The sequence below is a fragment of the Alligator mississippiensis genome, chromosome 3 (assembly GCF_030867095.1).
Source record: "Alligator mississippiensis isolate rAllMis1 chromosome 3, rAllMis1, whole genome shotgun sequence".
In the NCBI taxonomy this organism is placed as follows: Eukaryota; Metazoa; Chordata; order Crocodylia; family Alligatoridae; genus Alligator; species Alligator mississippiensis.
Window position 1 is genome coordinate 228082104 of NC_081826.1, and position 25910 is coordinate 228108013.

Below are 25910 nucleotides of genomic sequence, written 5' to 3' on the forward strand. Positions count from 1 at the left end.
TGCTGAAGGTGTCATCCTGCCCTACCTTCTGCCTGGCTTAAGGCTAACATGCTAACTACCAGTCCAATACAAAGCCATCTATCTTCCTCTGCTTCCTTGTGTCACTAACCTGCAAGTAAACAAGACTCATTTCCTCATTTTGAAAACTCGTTTGCACCTGACTGAGGTCTGACTAATGTAGTGATAATCTAAAGAATAGGAAATAATATGTGACGTTCTGCTCCAACCTGAAAAGTGAGTATGTAAAAAGTGAGTCAGATTCTAGTCCAGTTCATTATAAAATAAATTTTTTAGGTAAGTGTGAAGCCAGAATCCACCCATAGTTACCAGGGGGCTTGAGAGCTGCCCAGGTGTAGCTGAGAGTAGAATCCATTTTTTTAAGCAAAGCTTTTCAGGTATTGAAGAATGCACCCTGATTTTAAGATATGAGGTTGTGTTTGTGGACCTGGCAGTTAGAAACAAAAGTTTCCACAAATAAATTGAGCACATAGAGGATCATAGAGAAAACAAACATGAAAACCCAGCTGCTGTTTCCACTGAATGAGTATTTGGGATAGGCCCATACCCCAAGATAAAATGTACAACTTTTGTATTATAATTATAATGAGATGGCACAGAAAACAGGGTGGGGTGGCACCTTAAACACTAGGTCATTCATAAAGGCATAAGCTTTTGTAAACTACCGCCCACTTCATCAGATGCTAGCATCTAGACCAGGCTGTAGAGTTAGTACTAACTTTTATGCATCACAACATTCAAATGATTTTCAACTGTTGCAAGTGAATGTGTGATAAGGTGCTATCCAGTCCTGCCTTCTGCTTGCCTTCAGACTAATGCTGCTAACTACCTCTCTCTACCCATGAGACGTACAGTATGCACATGTACATGGAGCTTATGGATTGGTTGAACATTAAACTTCAAAAAGCATTTCTGCTTCAGTCACGCAATTACTCACTGCTGATGTGACATTTATTCAGATCCCAGATAAGAGTGAATGGCTGGAAGAGTTGCTCTAATATGCTAGTGTAATTTGTTAATTATACTTGCTGCTTTCTCTTCTCTGATCAGCTGCAGAGCACAACTCCAGATGAACAGAGCCATGAGAAATTAGTGCTGGGGCAATAGATTGGCCTATATCGATTCCTGAAATCTTCAGTTGCTAGTGGAGGTTAAAGAAAATAAAATCACAAACTTTTGTAAAATGTGACACACGTCCACTTTTTAAAAAACTTTTTACAGAATGAAAACAATCTAAAGTGATTTTTCTTCCAAAATAGTTTCCTAAAATAAACAGGTTTGGATACTGGCAAATATCTATTTCTACATGGTTTGTGAAAACAAACTTTCCATTTAAAATACTGCAATTTTTTTTTACAAAAATCTTTTTTTGAGGGAGCATGTAGCATATGCTGAATAAAATTTTAGCTTAACAGAGGTTTCCCTGTTTCCTTGGCTCAAATTAATTTCAATTGTGGGGGTTCAGAATATTAGCACAGGTTAGATACTTCTAGAGTATGTTCACTGATACTTCTCCAACCAGTATTTCAGGAACTGGTGACTGGAAGACAAGCAGTCATTTGTGAAACTGTCCACAGTCACAAGATGGACAAATATATATATTTGAAAATGAATTGTATTAATTATTGTAGATCTAAGAGATGCTGAAATCGGTGAAGTAAACCTTGATTTTTTTGCCCTTAATTCAGGATTTTGTATTTTTTAGAAACATATGTTGAAATCTCCACACACAAGACAAAGATTTGAGTTAGAGAACCAACTAAGGGAGTTTTTATTTATTAGCTGTTTAGCTATATGGGATAGTGCCACTGGTTGTATTGGTATGTATGGCAGAGAGAAATAACCTCCTCTTGGTTTGCTGCATAGCACAGACCCCAAACCATGACTCATGGGCAGTATACTGGCCAGGGGATTCTCTGATGTGGCTTGTGGGCACAAGAAATAAAACAGTGAAAACTGAGGTTACTTGCTCAGTATTCTTTTCCATGGGTCAGTGAAAGTTGAGGACCAGTGCTTTATTGCCATGACATTTTTTTACAGGGCCAAGTACATGTAATGCTTGGGTCATCTATTTCAATTTTTCTTTTGGCAATTAATACATACATATTGGCAATGTGTATTGTTCGGGGGGGGGGGGAAGGGAATGAAATAGAGCAAAGAAGAACCCGGACCTCAATGGTTGAGGCTACAGAACAGCAGGAGTATTCCATTGATTGTGCTGCAAAATGTTCTGTACTAGAGCATTCTGTAGATAGCAGTTCACAGTTCTTTTAGGGTAAACTTTTCAAGCAGCCTATCATTCAGATACGTTATTATAAGATCAATAAAACTTTTAAGGTGGTCAGTTTCAGGAGCAAGACTGGTCTTTTTATCTAAATGTATTATTGGATTAATCATAAACTGCTGAATGTCTAAGGGTCTAGGAACATCTGAATGGGTGGCTTACACTTAAAGGAAAATATTGGCAATGCTGAAACACTGGCAAATGTAATTCTGATCTCAAGGAGAGATACCAAAATAGTTTTAATATTACCTCAGAGAAATTTTGCTTCCATAGACCAGTCTTTTATAGCATCCCCTTGTAAAACTGCATTAAAAGTGCCATAAATCAGCATGAACCATAGGGCTAATTATTATAGCAAATGCTGAAGAAAAAAAGAAGACTGTTTTGGGAAGCTCCCACAATTACTGTCCCCTGCAATTCTGTTCCCTAGGAAATAAAACACATTCCTTTAGCATTCAGAAAGAAAGTGCTGCTTGTTTTGACTGAGGAGCCTAGCTGAGTATATGTGAGTATTTCTTTTACTTAAAACACACTAAGGGCACAGTAGCTGATGTCGTTTTTGTCATTCCATTAGTTAGTCCAGGGTATTCGGATGCCCCCAAGAGAAAGGTCTCTAATAGCTACCAAAAATTAGATCATTTTTGGTAAACTAAGGTACCAGTCACATTGTGAAAAATCTCACTTGTGGCTTCTACGAGGTCCAAACCACTGTTTACGGAAAAGGAAATTAGGAAAAAGGAGCCTTTCAAATTTTTCATGGCTATTGATTAGTTGATAAAACAACTGAAAGACAGTAAGCCCCAGAGCCCTGACCTTCAGTAGGCCTTTCTGTTTTCAAGGATTCTGTGGAGCTGCTGTTAGTTATAAAGCTGAAGAGAGATACTTGTTCTGTCTTCATGTGGTCAAATGAATACAAACAACCTTTCTGAAAACAAGGACAGTGTTAGGAATATACAATGTAGTTTACAATACTTATGTGTATCCAAAAAGATCATTCTGTTCAGCACAGTGCATCCTGAATGCACCATATAAATTCTGGAAAGAGGTCGTTATTGAGATGAAATAAAGAACTTAAAATATAAACAGAGAAACTATTTTGTAACCTTTTCCCCAAAAATTTAAGAAAATGACACATTTCATTTGGACTCTGACATATCCATTGTTTTCTACCTGGGTTAAATGTGAGCTCTTTGTGTAATATAGGGCCAAAAATGATTAAAATTATTATTAAAACCAGATAAGGGGTGTTAAATGTTTCCAATTTTAATGGTGTTCTTCCAAAGGTAGAAAAATTATGTTAAAGTGTGTTGCATAATAAGCCAGATGCACCCATGGTGACAGGCATAACTCCCAGTGGTCTAAGTCCTCCAACAAACAGTTCTCCGGCTCTGGGCCAGCAAAGTACATAAGCACTTTCCTGGATGAAAACCAGAATGCTTAGCATCTCATAGGACTAAGTCTATAGAATATAAAATATACTGCATCTGTCTCTACCAGAGTTGAATTTGGTTCACTGTAACTGGTAAGCTACACACATTTTGTTTTTTCCAATAAACTAGCAAGAAATTAAAGGTAAACTTATTAATTTACTAATACTCCATTCAAAACCCTCAAGAGGTGTTTTTTTGTGTGCTCTGTTTAACAGATTGTTGCCCAGTTGCTTGTATTGCACAGATTTAATTTAGGGGGGAAATCTCAATACTTTATTATCTCTGGGGAAATGAAGTATCAGACACTTCACATAATTTAGTGGTCAAATTTTGGGAAGATGATTGTTGTACCTTGCAAGACAAAACTGGCCTCCCACAACAGTTTCTCAAATTGTGGGATTATTGTTTTTATTAGTAAGATGGTGACTTTGTGGCCCCAGTCAAGAATCAGAATTGTGCTAGGTGCTGGACAATTATAGCCAATATTTGATCTTAATAAGGCTCATTGTATTGTTTGGATGAATAAAATTTGTAATACCTTCCTCATTTACATCTATGTTTTATAATTTTCATCAATATGAGCTCTGCTGCATCTGATGACAGCATTTAGCTCACAGCTCTCTTCATGCCCTTTCATAGCATCTGATAGTTTCCTAGTTTCCTAGTTGGTAGGGTTGGAAGGGACCTGAGGAGATCATCTAGTCCGACCCCCTGCTGTGGCAGGAAAGAGTACTGGGGTCAAACGACCCTGGCCAGATGTTCGTCCAGCCTCCTTTTAAAGACCCCCAGGGTAGGAGCCAGCACCACTTCTCTTGGAAGTTGGTTCCAGGTCCTAGCCGCCCTGACAATGAAATAGCGCTTCCTAATGTCTAGCCTGCAACTACCCTCCGCTAGCTTGTGTTCGTTGTTTCTTGTAACTCTCGGGATTGCTTGGGGGAACAGGGACTGATGAAGTGAGGTGTTGCTTACAAAAGCACACACATCTCTAACAGTCTGTAAACAGGCCTGGAAGTCCTGCTCAAGCCACAGCTCTCAAGCTCACAGCCATGAAGCTTGTAGTCAGAAGCCATGGAAGCTTTGGTTTGCTAGGGTTTTGGCTATGTAGCAAGAAGGCAGGAAGGCCTAGATATTCTGGGGTCCCTGGTCCCAGGGCATTGTGCACAGCTGAGCTGCCCCAGATCCACGGACCCTGAACTCCAAGCTCCTAAGAAGCCCTCAAGGACAGCTTGCAGGACTCAGGCAGGAACTCTACCAGTAGTTCACTGAAACTGATACATTTCCACAAAATATTTCTGTTTTGGCAAATCGGCATTTTCTGGCAAAAATCTCTTTCAGCAGAAAACACTCAACCAATTCCCAATAAGGAACTGATAGATTCATTATTGTGTTACTTAGTTTAAAATCCATAAGCTGGCTTTGTAATTAGCAAGAGAGAGAGTAATATTTTGAGGCCAGAGGGGACTGGGCTCCGAAGAGTGCAAGGTGTTATGGAAATACAGAACCAGCACCTTGGCCGCTAGGATTAGTGTGGCTGTCTTGTACCTCTGCACTATTTAACTGCTACATTCATCCCCCTCCTCCCCAGCCTGTGTCTCACCCACTGACTCCTCAGTTTACACCTTCACTGACTGCCTGTCTTGCACGGATACCAGCCCAGCCTCCGTCTTCTTTACTTTTCATTCCATCCAGGAAGAGCACACACCAACTGCAGAGGCTTCCTCAGCTTGACTAAAGGTTTTTAAACCTGAAAGCTTGCTAAAAATGTTTTGCCAACTGTTTAAGTTGGTCTAATGAAAGATATCAGATTCACCCAAAGAGCCTTGTCTGCCTGTCCTTAGACCAACATGGCTACAACCTACACCTTTGAACAAACAACTGCATTTGCACTAGTGTAATAAAAGGAGAGCGCATACAATGTAAATCTGTACAGCAGCATAACTCGCTAGAATCTGGTGTAGGGTTCTCCTGGAAAACCAGCAGTAAAAACACACCAGTGTGAATTACACCCGTGCAGATGTCATGTATCTGGAATAGCTGTCCACTTGATGCAAACCAGCTCATTTCTATGCAATGGCCCTATAATGGCACTTTTTGCAGCAGCTATCTCAGGACAACCGATTATCTGTTCACCTGGATTCTGAGATAATTTGGGTGGGCGTATGCAAGTGATTTAAATTACACTTTGTTACACTACTCCACAGTCCAAGCCCTGAGAAACAGCTGGGGTTACATCTCATTGGTAGCAGCAACACAACACAAGGTAGCAGCAAAAAGTTCTTTGCAAGTTTTCGGGCACAAACACCCTCCTTCTGTTTTTCAGAGCTGCTAGTGGCTAAGAGGAACCTGCTGAAAGTGCAAGCCTGATCATCCTGGGGTGGGAGGAGAGCCTACAGTGTTTGGCTCCACGTGCAAGGCCTGGTATACGGGACACCTAGCGCAGGGCTGGTCAACCTGCAGCACGGATGCCACAAGTAGCATGTGTGCACGCGTGCATGGGCGAGAGGCCCGTGACACACTGGGGATGGACAACACGGTGGCTGACCGCGAAGAGAGCAGCAAGTGGAGGACGCAATCAGGCAGGGAGCAGAAAGCAGAGCAACAGACCAGGCAGGGCAGGGGACAGAAAAGCAGCAGGCTGAAGAAGGGCACAGGCTGGGAACAGGGCAGGTTTCCAGAGGACTCCGGGGCACCAGCCCCGGACGGCCCAGACCGGGCCGAGACCGCGGCTCCGCACCGCCTTGCCCGACGGACATGCGGCTCACCCCGCCCAGGCCGGGGTGGTGCCAGGAGCCACGCGCCCTGAGGAAACACCATCATTCCATTCCCGCGAGCCAATCAGCGCGCAGCGCCTCCCGCCCGCCACCAATGAGCAGGCCCCTGAACCAGTCCCTCCAATGAAGCCGCTCCGAGGGGAGCCGGGGCGGAGTCCCTTCCTTTCATGCCCCGCCCTCCCAGAGGCGGGGCCGGGCAAGTGAGCCGGAGCGGCCGCCCGCTGATTGGCTGAGGCGGGAAGCCGGCTGCGCTCCCATTGGCTGGCGCTGGCGGTGGCTCGGCAGGCGCTGGCTGCGGGGCAGGCGGCGGCGGCGGTGCACGGGGCGGGTAGGTGGGTAGTGCAAGGCGGGAGCCGGGGGCGGCTCAGGGCTGCGGTGGACGGGGGCCAGTGCTGGCACCAGGGCGGCGCGTGGCCCTGCCCCGGGGGCCAGCCCTAAGGAAACGGGGTCACTGCTGTCTTCTAGGATGGGTGGGCGTCCCTGCGTGCGCGTGCCTGTGCGTGGTGCGTGTTCGCGCCCGTGTGTGTGCTCGCGTGTGCGTGTGAGTTCTCTCACGCGCGCTTGTACACGCATGCCCACGTGTGCGTACGCGAATATGTGTGTGTGCGCATGTGTCCATGCCCGTCTGTGCCCCTGCCTGTCCCCATGTCCGTGTGTGCCTGTGCCCACGCGGGTGGGAAGCCGCGTTTCCCCTCTTCTGGGAGAGCGCGAGCGCATTGACCACGCCGCTGCAGGAGAGGCCGGATTCAGACTCTCCCTGCTGTGGGTTGCGTTGAGTCTACCAAAGTTAACAACCACTGGGGTTGGCTATTAGTGTTTGCGGGGAGGGAGGGAAGAAATGGCTTACACAGCTCCTGCTGCAAGGATGATTTAATTTAAAAATCAGCCGTCCTTTCACCCCCATGTTTACTCACAAAGTCAGCCATCCTTTCATGCCCAGGCTCATTAATCTCAGTCTAAATTAAAGCTTAGTTTATTATCCCTTGCACTATAGACTTCCTGCTTCCTAGAGAGGAATTCATATATACTTGTGATGCCTTCAGATGCTGTGTTGATGTCTTGTCACAGAAGCTATTAGTTTCAGTGCTGTTAGGAAAAGTCACGTTTCCACTATTGTTTATGTTCTGTTGTTATGGACTCCTACTGTAATACAAATTAGTGAGATAAAAATCAAACTGGATGACATTTATCCCATCTTTGTTCTCACTTCAACTGGATTCTTTTTAGTTGGGCAAGTTTCCAATTTCTCTAATTGTGCTATAAGACGTATACTAATTTGGACAGGCTTGTTAATTCTTTTGGGCTACTTAGTTGAAACCAGCATATTTTCATGTTTTCCTAATGTCTGACTTCTTGTATGTTAGTAACATAGTAATTGTCAGTAGTACCTTTAAAAAAAAAAAAAGATGTACAGTACAAGGCAACTTAGCATTGCAATATCTGGAATGCCGATTGCTTTGACTAAACGAAAGAATTGTGTAAGCAATCTTGACATGCGGTTCTTTTTGAAATTGAACTTTGATATGATAGTCTGCCTCAGGCATCTTTAAAGCACCTCCCCTCACTGCCTTTTGTGAACATTGGGACATAACAAAAGCACTTGGGGATATGGGACCTTCTGCATTCTCCCTTTTTCTGGATAATTTATGTTAAGGGAGTTGGACATTAAAACAGTCTACAACTACATTGTCAGGGTACTTAGAGTGGGAGGTAGGTAACTTTCCTAATGTCAAAGTCAAGATGTTGTAAAGTGAATTTCTTTTAAGCTTGGAATTGCGAGGCAACTCTGCAAAAAAGAATAGAAAACTAATCCAAACTCATTGGAGTCTTACAGAAGCCTACAGATTTGTAGTGATAAAGTTTTTCTGGATGGCAGTCAGCCTGTCTGGGTGAACTGAATGCTATGTAAAATATGACCAGTGTTGAACTTTGGTTTTAAAAATGGTGAAATGCAGCAATAAGAGCCATATGGGACTGCTGACACTCAGCTAAAATTCCTTTGAATCTTTTTCCTTGAAAGGTGAACTGATAAGGTACACAAGTCCTAAAGAAACTAGGGTCACTGTTCTCAGTAGGATGGAGCAGTACCTCTACTTCTCAGTGGGCTCATCTACACGTTCACATTTATTGTGCAGTAACCGAAATTGGTGTGTAGTATGGGCACGAGTCTACCCACGCATGCCCATACTGCGCAGTGAATATGGTAATTTATGCCGACTTGAGTGTAAATTTGATACCCAATTAATTATTGCACAGTAACACACATGTAGATGCCTTACTGCGCAGTAACATTGTGTGTGTGGACTGATTTGGGACTAACTTCAGTCCCAAGTCAGTCTGCATGTAGGCGTTAAAGCACATTAACACTGCACTTGTAGACACTGGTCTTTTCTAGCTTACTTCACAGTAATTTACCTCACAGTTAATTTAAGCTGGCATAAATACATGTGTAGACACGGCCAGTTATAAACAAAGCAAATTTAATAAAATGGTCAAGGTTAGGGAGGGAAGAAAAACATCTCTCTCTCTTTTCAGATTTTCCTTGCACACCAGACTGAAAACAAACCATTTCTGATTTAAAAAAATTCAAGACCAAGATTGCTTTAAGTGGATATAAACAAAATTTGTATTGATTAATTAAGCATAATCAATTTGAAAAAAAATCCACTGAAATTAGTTATGTTCTAGTCTTCATGCATGTATGTATAAGTACATGCATGAAGACTAAACCACTCAGAATGCAATGGGCGGGAGGGGCAAAGAGTACTTCTGGGTTCATATTCCAGATTCATAGTCCAGGTCTCATTTTACTTTTGGTTTTGAAGTTAACTGGAATTACTTAGGTAGAAAGAGACACTGGGGCTGATCTTTATTTTAATTGTAATTGTAAAATTTCAGTACACAGGGAAAAGAATGGAAATCCTTCCAGATGCAGCTTCACTGGCTACAAAACTGAAAAATACTCTGATCCAGTACTACAACATTGAAGATAGTGAATGGCGGCCTGCCAAGAAAACAGTAAGTGATCTAGTCTTTTTGTATGTAATTGGGCTTATTTTCTTCATATTAACATTAGTGCTTTTTTTTTTCTTCCCAATCTTTTCTTTACTTGCTCCAAGATAATGGCAGGTTATGCTTTTGATACGTTTACCCACAGTGCTTTTGGATAGAGGTCTTTTTTACACAGCAGTGTCCTAGGGTTGCTTCAGTTTAAATCCCCAAAATGAATTTCCATTGCTTGTTTGCAGAAGTATTTTACATCCTTACTTGTATCTGTATTTAGGAGGTTCTAATAGTTCGAACAGTTCCCCACGCTTAACTGTATAACGTTTGGGATTTCCCTTGAAAGGAAGTGTGATTTGAAATGTAATTTCAGTTCATTTTTCTTCATTTGAAATAGGCTTAGACCAAAAAAACCTAAGCTATCTAAATCAGTAGGATCAAGAATAAGTATTTTGCCTCTAAGTAATAGCAGCTTTGAGGTCTTAAAGATCTGTTTCTCTTTTGGAACAGATATTAGTGATGTGGAGTCAAGTACTTTCCAAATCCATTATTTACAAAATATAAGAAAATCCCATTTCTTATAACTGGGGAGGGAAGAGGGTAACAGCATAAAGACAGCTCCCTTCTTTCAGAAACCAGTGAAAGGATATTTGTCCTTTTCTTAGATGCAGATGTCTTAAACCACTGTGTCTCTAGGGCCTCTCATAAATTTCACTGCTCAATCTACAGTTTCCTTTGACTGTTCTAGTCCCTAGGATTGCTCAACAAGGCCTGGAAATGTGGACTTGTATAACCTCATTTTTAGTAAGCACTCTTCTATATAAAGAAACTATCCATGTAATAGCTGAGTGAAGTTACTGCCTGACACCTATTTCTAACTCTGAACACTTAAACCTCAGTGATCCTGAATAAGGAAACTTTGCCTTTTGGGATTATCTCCTAGACCTGTAAAGAGTTTTATTCTTTAATTCTTGTTGCATGCCTTCAGAAACCAGGCACAAAGTTCAGCTCAACAGTTGGATAAATATTTGGTGAAAGATAGCACTGCATTCATTAGAGAGGAGAGAATAGACATTCCTAGAGCATCTCCTAAAGTGACCTAAGCATTCTGAAGTCTTGGATACAGAAGGTGCAGTGTGATACTTAGTCATATTTGGATGACTTATAATTCTTAGTAGTTCAGATAAATCAGCAGAGCCATAATGAAGCTATTAAGATTTTCAGGTACTCGGCACTGCAAAACTCTAATTTAAAATGGTGCATTTACTATTACCATTTTCTTTTTGGATTTAAAGTTCAATTAAACATTTGTAATGAACAGTATGCTTTTGGGAAAGGATCTCTGAAACGTGTTCTTTTATTCCTAATGCATGCAACACAGAGAAGCACCTGGATAGTAGACTGATGATCACTTTAGAAAAGAACATAAGTTAATATGATTATATCATTACTTACTTCCTTTTTTTCCCCCCCACTTCCCAGAAAGATGCAACTGTGTGGCGCAAGCCATCCGAAGAATTCAGTGGATATCTGTAAGTTTAGCTTCAAACTAGATAAAAGAAAAAAAAAGTTTTTACAGTCCCACAAACTTACTTCATAGAAGTTTGAAATGAGGGAAGCAGGAGCAGGGGTTGGAGACATTTTGCTCCCCCTGCCCCCCCACGGCCAGGACTTGCATCCCAGCCTCCTGCTTCAAGCTGTGTATCGCCACCTCCCAAACAAGGGTAAGCGCAGGCATGAGAGAGCAGCAGGGAGGGCTGCAAAGGAGGGTGCTGTGGAGCAGACAGGCAACTTGGCACAGCTATGTGTCGCCCAATCCCTTGTATCCGCCAGGCCGGATCAGACCTTCCTAGGCTGGATCCAGCCTCTTTGCAGGTCAGATCTGGCCCATGGGTTGTAGGTTGCTGACTGCTGGGCTAGATCATCCAGACTGTCTTCCTCCCAGTATAGAATGAATCTCTGTAGTATATTTCCTATGATATTATTATGTAATGCTTTTATCTTAACTTGAAAAAAACTGGTATTGACAACTTGGGGAAGAAACCCTGGTTTCTTCAGAGTCAATGGCAAAACTTCCATTTACTTCAATAGATATAATTTCTCCCTGAGACTCTTCAGAAAATGATCTGCTGAGCTTGGGCTATGCTGTCAGCTTACAGGACTCCCCATGGGTTTGAAAATTTGGCATCAGGGAAGCTGTGAGACTGCTCCCCCACCCCCAAATTTTCAGACCTGTGGGGAACCTCATGGCCTGGATGACACAAGGGCAGGGGTATATGAGAGGGCACATGGCCTCTCCAACACAATTGTTTGCTTGATACTTATCTTCAGGTAGTAATGTATTACAGTAAATGTATACTAAAGCTAGGAGAAGGCTTATGAAAAGATTATATACTTACATTTCAAATGTACAATCTTTCTTTAGCTACAAAACTCAAGGGGTGGTAGAAGATGTCACCAACAGAATAGTAGATCACATTCGCCCTGGTCCGTATAGACTACACTGGGATAGTTTAATGACTACCATGGACATTGTTGAAGAGTTTGAAGAGGTAAGAAATCTTTCTAACGTATAAAAGGGTTTGGCACTCTTGTGGTGGGAGGGAGGAGGAAGGGGGCTGGCATTACAATGTCTGGTTTTTTTTTTAATTTTTTTTTTAAGACCCTCAAATGCAGTTTTTAGAGAGTGCTCTCTTCTATTCTGTAGGATGTAGATTTTTTTAAAGTTAAAAGACCAGCATACTTTGTGAAACTACAGCTTCACCTGTTCCAAACAGGGTAGCCTCAGGAGGAATCAGGGCTTTGTTTGGGGAAACTAGAATAATAATGTATACTGAAGTGTAAGACTTGCCAAAAAAGTAGTTTCTCTGCTGTTTCTTTTCGGACTTCTCTGGAGTCTGCAGTTATTGGCCATTGGTTAGGCTTATCTTGACTACTAGGGAACCTATGGTTCATAACTTCAAAGCCAATAGATTTTTGGCTTGTACATTGTTTAATATTTTTTTTGCTTTAGTTCCAGTCAGATACTGTGAAATCTTAATTTTTTATGGTCTTTAATAACTACATAAACTTGAAGTCGTTCTAGAAAGCTGGTGAAGGCTGAATTCGGTTTTGTTGAATTTCAGTTTTGTTTTATTTAAATGCAAGTGCACTTTGAATAAAGTGGCCTTTAAACCTCAAACTGAGCATGCCGAGTATGCTTAACCGCCTCCAGATTTGAGAACCTCTAGGGCGCATCCATATGAGTGTGTATGTGTGCTTTGCGGTGCTTCAAAGGTGGTGATGTGCCACAGCATGCATTCAGCACATGTGAAAGGATTCGCTGCACTGCATATTTGCATGGTCAGATGACACAGTGCCATGGGTTGTGTGTGGCCGATGGACTTGGGTTTGAGCACCCCTGGGCTGTAGCCATTTCTAAAATGGGTAATTCAAGATGAAAAGTGCAATGTAAGTGCAAAACAAAAAGAAAAAACCCCAAACCCCATAACACTTACTTTGTTCAAGAGACTTGTTTCATAGGAACATAAATTAAACTGATGTTTGTTATTTTTTGTTTTTTTTCCCCTATCCCCCTCATGAAGAACTGTTGTGTAATGCGCTATACCACTGCTGGGCAGCTCTGGAATATCATAGCACCAAGAGAGTTCATTGATTTATCTTATACTACTCAATATGAAGAGGGCCTGCTGTCATGTGGTAAGGCATCAGTGACTGCTGCTTGTTTTGTAGCATGTCCCTGGATTTGGAGTTAAGCACACATGCTATTCCGTTCCCCTTCAGATATAAGATTTAAACACACACAGGATAGTTGTATACAGGAGTGCTGTGTAGATCAGCTTACCTGACATTTGTACACTGCTTTTAATATGAGTGCCATCCAAGAGTATATTAACATTTGGAGCAATTACAGGAGACTAATCTTTAGTACCATGGGAAAAGTATGGCAAGTGAAGTGCACAGCCTGATGTTACACTATTAATCAGGTGGAGCTGGATTTAGAACTTGCTTATATATGGGAGTAAACACATGGTCTTATGCCAAAAGATTCTGCCTGCCCGTGGAAGAGAGGGAGGAATGAATGTACCACCTTGATTTATTTAAAAATAAGACAGAGAACAGTATCCAGAAATTTGACTGCTGAGCTAAGCCTTTTTAAAGGTGAGACTGGCACTTCTTGTAATATTCCTATATAGAAGCTTCTGCCTTGTATTTGCTTTAACTGGGTTATTTCACATACCACTTTATCTTGGTTTAGTTGGTTAATTACCTGGTGGAATACAGCTTTCTGACAAAAGAGCTGCATTCTGTTTTGATCATCAGTGAAAAGTGTACTGATGTGCCAAAGAGTGCAGTTGGATTCCCAGTTTGGATCATGATTCCTCAATTCTTATGGCTATGTTCTCTTACTTTTTTTTCCCTTCCATTTCTTTTTTAATATAAAAACTAGGGCTAAGTCTTGAATTTGGAGAAGTAAGACCTAATTTTGTCCGGGGATTTAATCACCCCTGCGGTTGGTTCTGTGTCCCACTTAAGGACAACCCTGACCAGAGTCTTCTGACGGGCTTCATCCAGACTGAACTTCGAGGGATGCTTCCGCAATCTGCAGTAGATACTGCCATGGCTAGCAGCCTGGCTAATTTTTATTCCGACCTCAAAAAGGCACTGAAAACGTAGTCACATAGTGACTTAGAACTCTGTATGTTTCTTGCAATCATCTATTTCCTCCTCTCTGTATTATGCTGAACATGGTTTAGCTGCTTACTTCGGAGGGTAGTGGTATTTTTCCAGTTAACATCAGAAGCTATATTTAAGAGGGATTCAACTTTAACGGTAACATTTCAGCCCGATATCCAGCAGGTATGTACATATTTTGCTTCTGCACTTAAGCTTGTGTTTCCTGCCTTCTGAAACTTACAGTACGACCATACAAAATCCCTTGCTTCCTAGAAAAAGTCTATCTAAAACATGGGCTAAAACCTGATAATATGAAGTGACCTCTACGCTCACTGAAGTTGTGAGCTAACAGCACTTGTTGTGTGACAAATGTGGGCCTTCTGTGCTGGCAGCACCTCATTGCAAACGTAATTTTATATTCTTTGTGTTTAAGGAATGGACGGGTAAAGATCTTAAAGTGTTTGGTCTGTACGTGAGCATTTGTAGTTTCTGTATGTTCCAGTTTATTAATCCATACTTATTTTAATAATGTCTGTTAAGGCTTACCAAAGGGATATTAGACAGGTATTAAATCACTTTAAAATAGAGTTCTTATTTGGGACTTACACACTTGCAACCTCAAATGCCCGAGGTCTTGGCTTTTCATAATGTGGTTTTGTCTGATTGTTAAATGCCGTAGCTAGCAGAAATGCACTTACAGCCCATCCAAAGCTTGGTGGAGGCTCAGTAGTTTTTCCATAATCCTTAGGGGACTTTTGATCAGGCCCTTGTTTATCATGCTATAAATTCCTGCTGTATCCACTCATCCCTGCACACAATCCAATTTTTTAAAAAAGCAGATGTGTATTGGTGACTGAACTTGCATTGAAGACTATATAGATAATGTTACTAGTTTTAGAGGTACATCCCCCATACTCTTCAACATAAGAACAAACAACACTGAAAACCCTTTTTGTTTTGTTTGTTTATATCCTCAAATTGGTTGAGAAGTTTACTGCTACAGGAGGACAGAGGGGCTGATATGGCAATGGTGCAGCATATAGGCTTTCCTTGGTTAACTGAGGGGGCCTTCTCCAAAATGAAGACTAATCTGGAATAACTCTAACTAGACTAAGAGCATGTCCATCTATGCTGCAGATATTTGTGCACCTGCCAGTTCGCACAGAAATACCTCAAGCAGCTTGGGTATTGCTCAAACTGTAACCATTGCTAGGTCAGAGCTCCCTAGGGGCTAAAAAACCTGTTGAAGATTCTGGAAAAGTAGTTGGGCGATGAGCCTATGTTGAGCTTTATGCCATCACAGTTCCACTGCTAGTAGTACCAGAACTAGCTTGAGTAGTGCCGCACAGGCAGCAGCTCCTAAGCAAGTGACTGCAGCAATGTATAAATCTGTGTAAAGATGCTTCAGAAACTTAAGTAGTTTAAACAGGGAAAGATGTAACTTGAGACCCTGGATATCCAAATACTGAAAAGCCTGTCTACAGAGTAGTTTAAAGCCATGTAGGGACTAAGGGCCACACTTAAGTGGTATTTAGGCACTTCATTGCTTAAAAAAACCAAACAAATAAAAACAAACCAAAAAAACCCCCCAAAACTTCCTACTATCTGCATTGTCAAGGACCTGTATAGATTTACATATCTTATCCCAAGGGTTGGTTGTTTTTTTATGCATCTTTTACTTTGAAGGAGGTGGGAAATCACATTGCAACCCATAAAAGATTAGTGTTTAACAGGTACTTAGTTTCATTAGGATGTAGCTGTGTAGCCAATGCAGGACATATTTGAATGCTAGCATTTCAGCTCCCAGCTGGACACATTCATGACTGACAGATAATACAAGTAGGGTGCTTGCAGACATAAAAAATAAAATAAAAACAACAACAAAAACTAAACTTGGCGTGTTCCTGCGCCGATGCCAGCACAGGCAGCGTGGTAGTGGGACCTGGCTCACCCAACATCTGGTTTAGTGGGGGGTTTTTGGCACTTTTATCTAATGTGCGAAGCACCCAGTGTATAGAGATGCTGCGGAGCCAGATCGAAGTAATGCATTGCTTCTGTCAAGTGTGTTGTTGGTTTTTGTTTTTTTTTTTTTAATATTTGCAAGCAGCTGTAATGTATTAAATGGGTGGAAAGTGAGAGGTAGTAGATTCAGCAAACTTAAAGCCATTTCAAGAGGGATACTCTAATCTCAGCAAACCGACTATTTCCGTTTTCATAAAACCAGTCAATGATGGGAGGAAAGAGTCAGAAAACAAATTCTGAAGGAAACCCAACTTTCTTTCACAGCATTTGCAACCTAAATACTAAGCAGTTGAGATTTGCTCATTTCATTGTTCAAGTAGAGAGATTTTTTTTTTTAAGTTTTTTTTTTTTCTTAGAATAAATAAGGACATCCGTTTTCACAAACAGCAAGCCCAGATTATCTGCTGTGGCACAGAAAACAGGAAGCATCAAGTGCTTTCATCTTCTCTATTTCCCTATGGTCCCAAAGGAGACATCCCTTCATCTTGGGGTGCAAAGGAACTGGACAAAGCTATGAGGAAAGATCTGAAGATAGATTTTTCCATATCATCTCCCATGCAGGCCTTCCAGCCTGTAGGCAGACCACTTACTACTATTCTTATTCCTTCATAGCTCTGTAGACCTTCAAGGTCTTTGGCTGCTGTCCCAATTTGCCTCCACCTTTTTCTGTGAAGGGCATTTTTTTTTTCCTGTTGCTGGTAATTCACAGCAGGAAAATCTAGCTTACTATGATACTGACAAATCAGTACTAACCTGGACATACTTCCCCTCTCATCTCCAGAGGGATGTGTTGTAAGGACAAATGTCAGTGCCAGAGGCCCTAACAGCTCAGCAATATTGGAATGGCAGTAGCTGGTATCTAGGAGGAAGTTCTGTGAAACCCCTCATAGATATATTTATATATCTAGATATATATCCATCTAGATATATATAGATAAAAATATGAGCAATGTTTTTTTAGGTAGCCTTAGTGTCTCTTCAGGACCTAGTGTGTCCAAATAATTGAGGTTTACAATATTTATATTAGAAGGGAATCATTCTGGCAGTTTTCATTCTTTCTGTCCCTCAGAGTTTGCACTTTGAGCCTCTTATTTACAAAGGCACTTCAGTGCTTTGAGGACACAGTTTAAAGGAGCACAAAACCCCCTTTTGTTGAAGGATGAAATGTGTTGTGATGTAGCACCTGGCACTTTACAGTTAAAGATTATAAGGTGTGTGCTCCAAAAAGCTGCCATTTCAAGGTCCTGATCAAATGCCTCTTGTAATCACTGGATATTTTTACACAGAGTTTAGTGGAATTGCTTTGGTCTTTCAAAGAAAGTATGCTGGCAAAAAAGTACTTGAAGGAATACATTTTCTTTCACAAGTCTTCCACAAGGAAAAGAAGAAGTCCAAGAGTTTAGGCATGTTCAAGAACCATTCTACCTGCATTTTCCCCTATAATGTAGAAAACTATAATAGCAACATAACATCTCTAACAGCTGGGGATCTAAAGACTGCTCATTTCCTGCTAATGCAAGTCAAGTGTTAAATAGGCCTCAGGCTGCATTTTATTAGTTATCAGTGGTCAACAGAGAGAACTGGACTAGTTTTGTAGTATAACATATACCTACTATTGATGCTTTCAATAAGGCAGGCAATACATATTTTATGCAATACAAACTCCTGATGACAGTGACAGAACTGTACTATGAATGAGATGGTCTGACAAGATGCTAGCCCATGTAAGTAAAAGTAGCCAATTACATTTCTGAAACCAGGCAAATCACCAAGAATAAATGTACATTGACTTGTAGGTATTTACTAGGGCATATACAAATATGTTGATACTGTTGCTAAATATTATGTATTCATTACACAATAGTATGGCTACAGTTGTGGGAAACTTGATGTACTTGTAAGTCTTAATGTGTTCTCAGGGACCAGATTTCTCTCCTGTCTATGCATAGCTAAAGTAGTGAGGAGGGCTAGGGATGAGAGCAAGGACTTCCATTCCAGACTCTCCCTAAAACCTCTCCTAGTGGACTGTGAACTGAGCACATGGGGAACAGAGAAAGCCAAGGAACTAAATGCCAGCCACAAATTCTTTAGATTGCTGTCTCTGTGCAAGTTTGAGAGTATCCCTGTAGAGGGAGCCAACAACCTGACTGGAGAAAAATACATGCCAGCACTTATTTTACAGCTCTGAAGAGGGGGAGGAAAGAGGAGTGTGTAGAAAGCTGCCATCCTCACATGCAGAGGCAGCTTTAGAGGTGGGTGACTGCTCACGGTGCCGTGGTCAGGAAGGTACCAAACACTTGGTCACCCTTCCTGATCCCCACTCCAGGCTGAAGAAGCAATACCCAGTCCAGCCCAACGGGGCGCCACCAAAATAAAAGTTTGCCCAGGGCACCATTTTCCATTAGGTCAGCTCTACTCACGTGGACTGAGTTTTGTTGACAGTTTGCAAGAACTTCATCCACCTAGATCTTTCACGTTGTGCAAGGAGCACAGCAAAAATAATACTTTAGGCCTCTAGAGTACTTCCAAAACAACTAGGCATAGATAACGCTGTTCAGAACTTTTTCTATAGGAGTAGCAAGTGCCTAGAAATAGAAGTATAGGCCACCCCTGCTTAGGTCTCTTAATTGGTTCCTGAAAAACCAAGCGTTAAGTGAAATGAGCATTAAGCAAAACTGAAAGTATTTGAGGACCCAAGATGGTGACTGCAGTTGTTTTTAGTGACCCAAGATGGCGGCCATGAACATTATAATGAAACTCGCTGAGCGCTAAGTGAAATCAGGTATTAATTTAAAATGAGCGTTATAGCAAAATAGTGCTAAGTGAAACAGCGTTAAGCAGGTGTTGCCTGTATATAGAATTACTGACTTAAGGTTTTTAAAGGGCTGTTTTTGTTTACAGCGGTTCAGTCCAGCTACTAGTTTAATGTATTTGGGGCTCTGCATGCATAGTCCCTTGGATGTGTTTAGGAAAAGTGGCTAAGCATAGTAAAGTAAACCTGAAAACAGTCTTCCCTTTTGCATTGCACCCTTAAATCTTTGCCATATATATATATATATATATATATATAAAAAAAGAAAGAAAGAGCTAAGTTTTTCATATTCCTGAAGCGTAGACTTTTTTAGAACAACACCAAAAATCATGAGAGTTGGCAACACCGAGACAACAATACCTTTTGACTACCTTGAGTTAGTGCTAGATAAGTTTGGTCTCCACTGCACAGTTCTGGGCACTTTAAGTAAATGATGGTTTAGGTCCTGCTCTTGAATGGTGTTTTCTCTGGACTTGCGTTCCATTATTTGCCAAATTAAAATGCATTTAACAGTTTAAATGTTTGGAAAGAAATTATTTATGCTGCCTAAAGACTTACACAAAAACACCCACACAAACACCAATATTGTTTTCTTAAAATCATAGAATCTTTATTCTGAGTCAGTTGTTTCAAGTTCATTGCTGGCAAAATGGGTGCAATTTGGTTAAAGCCAATCAAGTTGCACCCCTTTTTATCAAAGTTGAATTTAGTTTGGCTTGATTGTGAATTTACAGTGTAATTTTAAGGATGTATTTATTTTTTGAATGATTGTACTGTAAATTAAAAACATGAAGTCCAACACCTTTGTGATTTCCTGTCATCAATGCTTTCCATGGGGCCCAATTCATAGAAAATTGGGGTTGGAAGGTGTGGCAAAGTGGGGCTCCCAGACTAGCCACAGTGCTAGTTTCCCCACTTGCCTTTGGGCACACTGCCCACCTTTCACCTGCCATGCCTTGATGGAACATAATTAAGGTGTTAATTAGGCAGGAGGCTGCCCATTATACACTTTGATATTGAGGGGGTCTATCTGCAGCTCCGTTCTATCCCTACGTCGCGGCACAAACCTCACAGATGGCATCTCAGGCAGTCGACTCAACCGTCCCCCTTCACTCATTGGCTGTAGCTCCTTCCATGGGACCTTCAGCTTCCCTATAAGTCCTGACCCCATTTCAGGCCAGTCGGACCCTGAGCTTCTTCGCTGTATATAGGCATTCTTTGCGGTGGGCTCCTGGCCCTTTTGACCCTTCTGGTCCTGGCCCCAGCACTGACCAGTTGAGTCCCTTGGTTGGGTCTACACCTCCTGCCTGCACTCAGGGATTGGGGTTCCCTATTCCCAGCTCAGGTGCTTCCTGAAGCTTACCTGGCCTTCCCTGGATCAGATGGTTCAGGTAACCCACCTGAAGGTGAGGGCTGGGGTTAAGGTGCCCCTACTCACCTTTCACTGGGGTGGTAAGTAGCCTGGCATTTTCCTGGGGCTCCTGTGCCACTGAGAGCCCTACGAAGCCACCCACTCCTGGCAGGGTGCAGTTTTAGGTCATGCCCAGGACCAGGAGCCTCCAAACTGTCCCCTACAGCTCCTGTCCTGATGTTGTATACAGCCTTGCAGCCAGGCAGTGTTGCTGCCTGGCTTGCTAACAGCAAACTGCTCTGTTTATATAGGCAGCCAGGGATCTAAAATGGCTGCAACAATCAAGCACCTGCTGGCTGCTTGACTCAGCCTTTAGTGGCAGGCACCAACAGTGCCCTGCCACAGAAAGGACCTCAGGAGGTCATCTAGTCAAACCTCCTGTTCAAAGCAGGACCATCCCCAAGTAGATAATCCAAGCCAAGGCTTTGTCTAGCTGGGTCTTAAACTTCTAAGGATGGAGATTCCACAATCTCTGGGTAATGGGTTCCAGTACTTTACTACCCTCTTGGTGAGAGACTTTTTCCTAATATATAACCTAAACTTCCCTTGCTGCAACCTGAGGCCATCCTCTTTCGAACCTCCCTTCAGGTAGTTGAAGGCTGCTGTTAAATCCCCCCTCAGTCTTCTCTTCCCCAGACTAAAAAAGTCCAGTTCCCTCAGCCTCTCCTCAGAAGTCATGTGCCCAGTCCTCCAGACATTTTTGTTGCCCTCTTCAGGACTCTCACCAATTTGTCCACATCCTTTCTGTAGTGGAGGCCCTAAACTGGACACAGCGCTCCAGATGCGTCTCACCAGTTCCAAACAGAGGGGAAGAATCACTTCCCTCTATCTGCTGCCAATGCTTCTAATGCAGCCCAATATGCTGTTAGCCTTCTTCACAAGGACAAACTATTGGCTCATATTTAGCTTATTATCCAGTGTAACCCTCAAGTCTTTCTGTAGAGCTGCTGCTTAGCCAGTTGGTCCCCAGCCTGAACCAGTGCGTGGGCTTGTTCAGTCCTAACTGCAGAACCTTGCACTTCTTATTGAACTGGGATTGGGCTGCTTTTGGTTCAATCCTCCAATTTGTTGAGGTCTCTGAATCCCAGCCGCACCTTCCAGCCTGTTTACTATTCCCCCTAGTTTGGTGTCATCTGCAAACTTGCTGAGGGTGTACTCCATCCCATCTTCCAGGTCGTTGATGAAGGTATTGAACAATACTAGCCACAGGATCCGTCCCCAGGGCACTCCACCTGAGACCAGCTGGCAGCTAAACTGCTGTTGATTACTACCTTGTGAGCCTTACAATCCAGCTAGTTTTTAAATCCATTTTACAGTCCATTCAGCCAACCCATACTTTCTTAGCTTGCTTGTGATAATATTATGGGAGACTGTATAAAAAGCCTTGCTTAAGTCAAGGTATACCACATGCACTCATCTTCCCACATCCACAGAGCCAGTCATCTCAAAGAAGGCAATCAGGTTGTCAGGCATGACTTGCCCTTGATGAATCCATGCTGACTGTTCCTAATCACCTCCAAATGTGTGGACATTGATTTCTTGAGGACGTTTCAAGTTTTTTCTAGGGATTGAGGTGAGGTTGACCAGTCTGTAGTTCCCCAGTTATTCCTCCTTCCCTTTTGTGAAGATGGGCACTACATTTGCCCTTTTCTAATCATCTGGGACCTGTCCTGACTGCTATGAGTTTACAAAGATAATGGCCAGGAGCTCTGCAATCACATTAGTCAGCTCCATCAGCACCCTTAGTTGCATTGTGTCTGGCATCATGGACTTGTACATGTCCAGCTTTTCTGAACAGTCCCTAACCCGATCTTTTGCCACTGTTGGCCACACACCTTCCCAAACTGTGCTGCCAGATGCAGTAGTCTGGGACCTGACCTTGCCTGTGAAGACTGAGGTGAAAAAGGAATGGGGTACTTCAACTTCAGCCTTTTCTGCATCATCTGTCACTAGGTTGCCTCCCCCATTGAGTAAGGGACCCACACTTCCCCATGGCCTCCTCTTGTTGCTGACATGCTTGTAGAAACCCTTCATGTCCCTTGCTACTTACAGCTCCAATTGTACATTGCCTTTTTTTATTCCATTCTTGCATGCCCAAGCAATACTCTTGTACTCCTTCCTAGTCGTTTGTCCAAGTTTCCACTTCTTGTAACCTTCCTTTTTGCATTTTACCTAACTGAAGTTCCCTATTAAGTCAAACTCATCTGCCATACTTGTTAGTCATCCTGTGCATTGGAAAAATTCATTCCTGCACTACTATGCTACCAGGTGCAGTAGTCTGGGAGCTGATTCTGCACTATTTCATTTGTCAGTGACTGTGTGATTGAAACTACTGAATAGCAGAAGGCAAACTAGATTGGGATGAGCAAAACATGGCCCACGGGCCTGATCTGGCCTGCCAACCAATTAGATTTGGCTTGGGGGTGGGTGCCTGCCAACAGATTGTATCTGGCCTGCAGCAATCTGCACAGGGCCAAGCCTGTGTCATGCTTCCACTTGGGACAGCCCCAGCCCAATGTGCATAGCTTCCTGGTGGGCCTGTTCTTGGTATGGCTGCAGCTGCCTGGCATTGCTTGGCTCCCCTTGCCTCTAGTGGCTCCTTCTCTTCCTATCCCTGCTGCATCACCCTGGGCAGCAGGTAGCATGGGGAAGCGACAGCGGCTTTGGGGACACGGGCAGGGTACCTCATGCCCAGCTGGGGGAGAAGGAGGGGAGCAAATGGGATTGAGAATCTGAGTTAAGGCCCTACAACTGTTATGCCAGAGTCTTTACTTTGGTTCCTAACAAATTTACCATGTTCTTTAGAAACTGTCCATAGCAGGGACAGCGGGAGCCAATTTTTAGAGGTCCTCAGCTTCCCCATACCATCCATCCCAACTATTTCACCGCGAATTTGAGGATTTCTCTGTTGCTTGCAGCTTGTACCCTGCTGCCAAGGTACCCTCCTCTTCCCAAATCCCTTTCTGGACTTGCCCAGGCAATAAAGTGGTTCAGATTAGCCTTTACTGAACATCTTGGGCCTCTTGGATGGGGATTAGAAGGCATTTCTGGGGTAAATCCCAAAACCTCACATCATTCCTCGCATGTATATATAACCATTATGCAAACTAGAACTCCAACATACAATAAAATATGCTGCACTCACAAATTACCTTGAGCAATGCCCCTGAAGTCTTGCCCTCTGCAAAAACCCTTAACAGAAAGATGCTGATGTCTTCAGATAATCCAGCCGATTTGCTGGAAAACAAGTACAACCTATAAGTGAATAGGACTTAAATTCCAGGCTGGGCCCTATCTGGGCTGCATTCACAGCATGCTTCAATGCCAGAACCCTCTCCTGCGCATGCCTAGAAAGGACAAAGTTTTCCCACAATTCACCAGACAAACTTCTTGGGACAGCTCAGTTTATTGCAGCACAAAAAGCCTTTGGATCAGCCCTTAGAAGTAAGTACTTGCAAGGAAACAACATCATTGGAATCATTTCACAGAATGGCTGCTAGCTCCTGAAAGTAGTAATTCAAAGACAAATGTCCCTGCTGCTGAGCTAACTCAGGTTAATATGCAGTGCAATTTACTCAAGACCAAAGAGCAAGGTAGTAACCCAGCCAAGAATAGAAGTCAAGGCTCAAATCCTGCCCATTTAGACAGACCCCCTGCCTCCACATACACCCTCTCCCTTGAATAAATCCTCACAGTGCATTTTTGCAAGAACAGAGCTGAAGAGTCTCGAGTCTTGCTTTCATACTCTGTCCCTTATGAATCCCCTCATCCCTCTGCAAGACAAGAAAACAGGATAAAAAAAAAGAACAAAGTAAGGGGGAAGGAAGAAATCTGGCAAAATATCAAATAAAATATTTTCAAAACACAGAAAAGTCAGAGTACAAGTAGATAAACTGAATCATTTCCTAAGCCACCTGCCTGTTTGTAATTTTAAGAGGAAACGGTATTTGCACATATGGAACATACCAAGGGAAAAGGTGTTTTAACTAATTAGGTTTTTACCTCCCTCTCAAAAGAGAGCTTGCTTGTAAGGCAGTCAGTCTCAACATTTTTGGACTTGAGGCACTCCTCCCTGGATGCCTGGCAAGTATTCTCCATACTTTCGTGAACTGAGTGGCACCCAATTCAAAACCAAATTAATATATTACAGTTCCTAACTTCTTGCAGTGGGACTGAGCACTGGGGGTGGGGGATTGACCAGGTAGGCATAAGCCCGAGCCTGCGCTTGTACCCTGGTTAAGAATCACTGCAGTAGAAACAACTTATCCTCTTGGCAGCACGGGGAGGGTGAGTTTTCACAAGCTAGACCATGGGGGTGATGATGGGGACATGGGCAGATCTATATTTCTGAAAAGAGGGTGTGCAGTAGGGTAGTGTGAAATTTTGCTGGGTGTTTCATTTCAAAGCTGTTTCGACGCGCTTTGAGCTCAAAACAGCAAAATTGAAATGAAACAAAAGGCTTTAAAACAAAACAAAGACACTGGAAGCATTTCAAGTTTTGAAACATTTTGAGTTTTGAAGCTGGGCTTACTTGGCTTCAGCGCTGGTCCCAGGAAGCAGCAACAGCCTCCTGTCATCTGGTGTGCAAGTCTGGGGGCCTGCACCCCTGGGAGGAGTCCGGCACAACCCCGCAGCCCTCCTGGGGGCGTGGGCCCCTGGATCTGTGCGCCAGAGAGGAAGCTGCCGCTGCCACCGCCTCCTGGGACCAGCGCTGGGAACAGCTTGTGCCCAGCGCTGGGAAGATTGCTGCTGCCGCTGGCCCCAGGTAGCAGCAGCAGTCTCCTATCATCTGACACGCAGATCCGGGGGACCCCACCCCCAGGAGGAGTCCAGCCCAGTCCCACAGCCTTCTCTGGGGTGCAGGCCCCGGATCTGTGTGTTGGATGACAGGAGGCTGCTGCTGCTGGCAAGTGTCACAAGTTTTGCTTTGAACAAGTTGAGGTGCAGTTTCCCAGAAACCTCTTCACCTACCTCCTTGAAACTTGACTCTGTGCCCTCAGAAGAAGCTACCATTCCTGCAATTTTCATCCGAATCAGGCAAGAATTGACAAAGTTTTAGGCATTTGTATGATTCCCCATTATAGCCTATGGGCAAAACAAAATGCGTTGAAACAGTTTCAATGAAACGAAACACTATCCCGTTGAAACCGAAGTCAAAATGAAACTGTGCTGTTTCACACAGCCCTAGTGTGCAGATGGTGAGGTACATCATCATATAAAAACACATTCTCCAGTTAAAAATAAATGAAAAGCTTTACTAATATGCTAGGAGCCCAGGGCTATATAATTCAGTTTAAGACTGAAGAAAACTAGTGGAATGAGTTGGAAAAAAACAAAACAAAACAAAACAGGTCTTCAAGGCTGTAAGATAGGAGTTACATTACAAGGGGCAGCTAACAGAGAGCAGAATTGCAGGACAAAGGCTAGCTTGCGTAGTGGAACGTCACAACCATTACAAAGGAGAAGGTTGTTAACATCTGTG

The 25910-nt window shown here is 42.8% G+C and overlaps 1 protein-coding gene across 1 annotated transcript; it reads left to right on the forward strand.

Moving 5' to 3' along the window:
• The first annotated feature begins 6774 nt into the window (after window positions 1-6774).
• STARD4 (StAR related lipid transfer domain containing 4) lies at window positions 6775-19820 on the forward strand. The gene is made up of 6 exons (XM_006261302.4): window positions 6775-6831; window positions 9402-9521; window positions 10989-11038; window positions 11932-12058; window positions 13091-13205; window positions 13957-19820. Exons 2-6 carry the CDS (start codon window positions 9417-9419, stop codon window positions 14181-14183), a joined length of 624 nt encoding a protein of 207 aa, XP_006261364.1. The 5' UTR covers window positions 6775-6831; window positions 9402-9416; the 3' UTR covers window positions 14184-19820.
• Window positions 19821-25910: the final 6090 nt, after the last annotated feature.